At 41.9% G+C, this 4,638-nt stretch overlaps 1 protein-coding gene across 1 annotated transcript; it reads right to left on the bottom strand.

Annotated features, from left to right (window-relative positions):
• Nucleotides 1-1,930: 1,930 nt before the first annotated feature.
• Nucleotides 1,931-4,271, bottom strand: LOC103179937. Its single transcript, XM_007895472.2, has 2 exons — nt 3,848-4,271; nt 1,931-2,529 (listed from the first exon to the last, which is right to left on the bottom strand). Exons 1-2 carry the CDS (start codon nt 4,053-4,055, stop codon nt 2,066-2,068), a joined length of 672 nt encoding a protein of 223 aa, XP_007893663.1. The 5' UTR covers nt 4,056-4,271; the 3' UTR covers nt 1,931-2,065.
• Between the last annotated feature and the right edge of the window lie 367 nt (nt 4,272-4,638).

The raw sequence follows: 4,638 nt of genomic DNA, 5'->3' as shown, positions 1-4,638 counted from the left end.
TGTTCGAAGACTTCTGTGATCAGTGAACAGTGCAAGACACACAGTTCATTCCAATCTCTTGCTGCATATGTGTTCGTTTTTGTGACAATTTGATTTGGTCATTAGACCACATTATACTAACAACCCCTTGTTTTTGTAATGCCATTCCCTGGGCCATGGGAACCCTGAAGTTGCAATATGTATCACTGCTTCATGCTGAGTTAGGTGATCTGTCCATTGGAGATAAATATTACAAGGGAAACTGCATTAAAAGGCTAATGGGACTTGAAGTAGAAAAGTCTCCAGGTCTGGTATGTATCTCAGAATATTGGTCAGGGAAGAGGCAAAAGATCCATTGGGCACTATCCAAAGATGTTTGGAAATAATAACAATAACAATCCTTGTATTTGATACAGCCCCCTATCACATCTTTGAGACGTCTCAAAGCGCTTCACAGAATATACTGTAAAGTGAATTGAGTATAGTTTCTGGGTAAAACACAACAGCCAATTGCTTACAGATATTGGGTCAAAGGGTTGGAGTGTATGAAATGTTACATCCCTGGTCAAAAGTGGGGAAAGAGGTAAAACTCATTTGGGGAATTGTAAGGCAATTTACTGTGTGTTAGTTTTGGATAAACTACTAAGGTATGGACACAATGAGAGCTGAGAACTCATAATGAAGAGTTCAAAAACTTTGCGCTCATTTTCAAAGCCCTCCACAGGTTTTCTCCTCCCTACCTCTGTGACCTGCTAACCCATACAAGCCTGTCCGCTCCCTCTCCTCGACGGACTCTGGCCTGCTCCAGTCCCCCGCCTTTTAGAACTCCATCTCACAGTCCCTTTTCCTCAACCCATCCCTTGCCCCGTTTAAGCCCTGTCTCAAGGCATTCAGTCATGCTCCTAAATGTAAATTGTTGTTGTTGGGTTAGGAGAGGGGCTTAGGAAAGGTTGATTGTGGAAGAAAGGAAGCCAGATAGGGTTTAATAGGAGAGCATTGGAGATGAACGGATGAATATTGAGGAGTTTTTACTCCATCACCAGTGACAGGAACAGGAAGTATTTATGCAGAATTTGCCCCCAGGAAATAGAGTTAGAGCGTGGAAAAAGTGGGACTGATGGGCTAAATGGACATTTTCTATTTCATGTTTTATATTCTGGAGGTAAAGGCTTAGAATTGCATTCTAATATGATCCCTTAGATGCGCTCATAATAATAATAATCTTTGCATTTGATATGGTGCCTTTCACCTTGGAAGGGCACCATATCAAAGAACACACTGTAAAGCAGAACAACTGTGCTCTTTGCAGACAAACACAGCAGTCAATTTGCAGACATCAATCTCGCACAAACTGCTACAAAGTGAATGACCAATTTTATTTGGGGGATTGTTGGCCAGGACAGTGGTAGAAATCCATTCTCTTTTCAAATGGTGTCATTAAATGTTTAATATCCATTTGAACAGGCAGAGTGGACATCGGTTTAAACTCTCATCTGAAGGAAACATTTCCAACATTGTAGCCTCCCCCCAACAGTGCACTGGAGTGTAAGCTTAGACTCTGTGTGTTCAAAGTCCCGATACGGGGTTTGAACCCATTACTTTCTCACTCAGAGGCAAGAGTGTTACCAGTTGAGCCAGACTGACACATTACATGAAAGCTTTTCGTTATGAGATACATGTTTCACAGAAACACCGTTAAACATTTTCCTATTTTTGTAGTGAAATAATGTGCATATGGATTGAATAGAGAAGTACTAATAAAGTCTGTAACATTATCAGTGCCATGGGACCCTCATTATTATTCTACTGTTCTCCTACAGCATAAACAAAAAATATCTGCTATCACATAACCTATATTAAGACTAAAAAGTAATTTGAATCTGGAAATGCAGACAGCAGAATAACTGTTTGGTCACATATAAAAACAGCCAACAATATATTGGGCTCCCTTCACAGCCCAGCTAAGAATCAATATGCTGATCGCACCTACCACATATTATTTGTATCACTGTCAATTGTTGTTTCTAACCATACTTCCAAAGTACATTCATAATTCATAATTTCAAGGAAGCCTTAAAGCCACTGTTCATTTGCTCTGCTCTTCATTTGATAAATGTTCAGATTTTCCCTCTTCCTGCACAGGAATGATTGCATTTTCTTCACATTCCCTTGAGTTTACTTGTTTTATCGTTTTGCTGGTAAATCTTGGACTTTCTTTCCATCTTTCTCTGCTGGCTTGCCCCTCTTGCATGGGGACATTCACTGGTTCTTTACAATGTTGTTCTTGCACAGGAAATCCTAAGTTTGTGTTTAAGTCACACTCACTCTGTGCATTCTCATCTTCGACAGGAAACCCTTCCTTTCCTTCAGAGCTGTCTGTGCTGTCTTCTTCCATGGAGTAGGTTGCACTAAAATTTTTATCTCCCCTTCTATCTGGCTCAGCAGCATGATTTACTTTGACAGTTACATTGAAAATAACAGACCCATTGACGCTCAGCACTGACTTCAGTACACTTGTAGTATATATTGTCTTGCTACCAGAATGAGAGCCTGAGGAATGGATAAAAAAGTTCCAATTAATCACCTCTATTTATTGCTCAGGTACCGTGAAGTTTTGCAGCATGGATTTTGCCTACAAAACAGACAGTCACTACACATAACAGTAAAAATCCCGTGAAGCATTTTAGGATGTCCTCCCCAGGTGAAAGACCTTGTATCAAATGCAAGGATGATTTATTTATTATTTATTTGTGATGGGTGTGCGTATTTATGTCTAAAGAGCCTACAGTGCCCATCGACAATGGTGAAGGAATTTAATCATTTCAGCAGTGTTCAAAAGCTGCAATGCTGGATATCATTCCTATTGGAATTTATTGCCTGCATTTAATGAATTTACTTCAATGCAAATACTCTAAAATATATTGTCAGGACAAATACTTTTTTTTGTGACATTTGAAAAACAACAGCACAAGAACGACTGACTGGTCTGTGAGCAATGGGAAAGAAGGTCTACAGAACCAGCTGAATGGAGGCTATAAATTCAATGTGCAAATTCAATTCAATGTTAAAGGCAATGCATTGCCCTTTACATCAGGAGGCTTGTTCAAAATGCTTTATATGGCTGACTGGGAACTCTATGTGGGGGAGAGGGGGAAGCTGAGTGGTGGGGGAGGGTAAAAGGTAGCCAAAAGCATGGTCGATGAGATAGGTAAGGTGGATTTCAAAGGTGGAGAGGAAGGGTAAAAGGCAAAAGGCCCCCAGCCCCCAGTATGGAGTTTCAGAGAACAGGAGTAGAGTGACTGAAGGCTCTTCTAATAATCGGAGGTGGTCCGGGTGGGCACACAAAGCAGATCAGCGTTTGGTGAGAAGAGGGGAGGCCGGGCAATAGGGTAGCTGGGGGGACAAGTCTAAGGCTTGGAGGGATTTGAACATGAGGAGGAGGATTTGAATTTGATCTCCTGGAGGATGAGGACCCAATGGGGTGGGGGTGAGGGAGATGGGCTCACTGAGCATTGTGTGGGAGAAGACATGAGATAAAGAGTTCAGGATGGTCTACTGCTTGTGTAGTGAGGAGTTGAAGAGACCGTCCAGCAGTGTGCTAAGAGCCTGAACGTGATGAAGTTGTGGATGAGGGTCTTGGCAGCCTGGGGGAGGAGGTTATGGTTGAGGCAGGCGATGTTGCGGAGGTGAGGAAAAGCCAAGCGGATGAGAGAGCAGATGGAGGGTTTGAAGTATAGGTGGTGATTGAAATTGATATGGTCAGTGCCTGACGTAAGAAGGCTTTGATGGGAGCGGGAAAGTTAGAACTCATCCTGAAGCATGAATAAGAAGTACTATAGGTATAAGATTTAACTAACCAACTACTCACCAGAATTAGTTGTGTTTCCAGGTTTGTTACAGTCTTCATTTTCTCGGTGTGTGTTGCCAGTGCCAGCATTGTAAGATGTGTTCCCATTAGTACTTTCAAATGTCTGAGAAGATCTGGAAAAGTCACTTTGATCACCCATATGACAGTCACACTTTGAGACATGATCTTTGTCGGATTCTTTGGAAGCCAATAGAAATGCTGCTGGCATATTCAGGTGCTGACCACTGGAATCAATTTGCTCTCGAGTATCTCTGAAGCGGGCTGTGCTAACACGGTTTGCACTTTCTTGTGTACATGGATTACTATGAACGGTCTGCTCTGTCCCACTTCCTGAAGATTGCAAAGGTTCGGCTGCAATTACTGCACATGGATCTTCATGAAGAGCTGGATCAGAGCTCTTCCCTTCATATCTATTGTAATAATCACAGCCAGGATTCATTCCCAGAGGCCTTGAGGATAACACGTTATTAGTCTGAGTGATTTCTCCAGAGCAAGAGTCCAAAGAGTAGGTACAGTCTGGAACTTCTGTATACATATAGAAAATGTCTTTGTCAACCTTCTTCATCAGTTTTCCTTGGGCTAGAAACAGCTCACTCTCAGGGTCCTGGTTAGACTCACCATTTGCCAGTTTATTGACCAATGGGTCAATAGGAAAACTTCCCTTAAAAAGCAACACAAAACTATTTTTAGATGTACATCAAGCTTAAAGTGAACTGAAGAAATGCACGATTCGCAAGATTACAAGATAGATCCGGACAAAAATGGGCCTTCAGAGCATCTCATCCTCCCAA

This window comes from Callorhinchus milii, unplaced genomic scaffold (assembly GCF_018977255.1).
Source record: "Callorhinchus milii isolate IMCB2004 unplaced genomic scaffold, IMCB_Cmil_1.0 Scaffold2, whole genome shotgun sequence".
In the NCBI taxonomy this organism is placed as follows: Eukaryota; Metazoa; Chordata; class Chondrichthyes; order Chimaeriformes; family Callorhinchidae; genus Callorhinchus; species Callorhinchus milii.
The sequence above is the reverse complement of the archived record's forward strand: the minus strand, read 5'-3'. Positions and strand labels throughout refer to the sequence as shown.

Bases quoted from the DNA above. Each gene is read 5' to 3' on its own strand.
- LOC103179937 (XM_007895472.2), bottom strand. From the start codon at position 4,055: ATGCCAGCAGCATTTCTATTGGCTTCCAAAGAATCCGACAAAGATCAT. The intron at 2,530-3,847 runs GTGAGTAGTTGG...TCCATTCCTCAG, and splicing joins TGGAAACACAACTAATTCTG to GCTCTCATTCTGGTAGCAAG.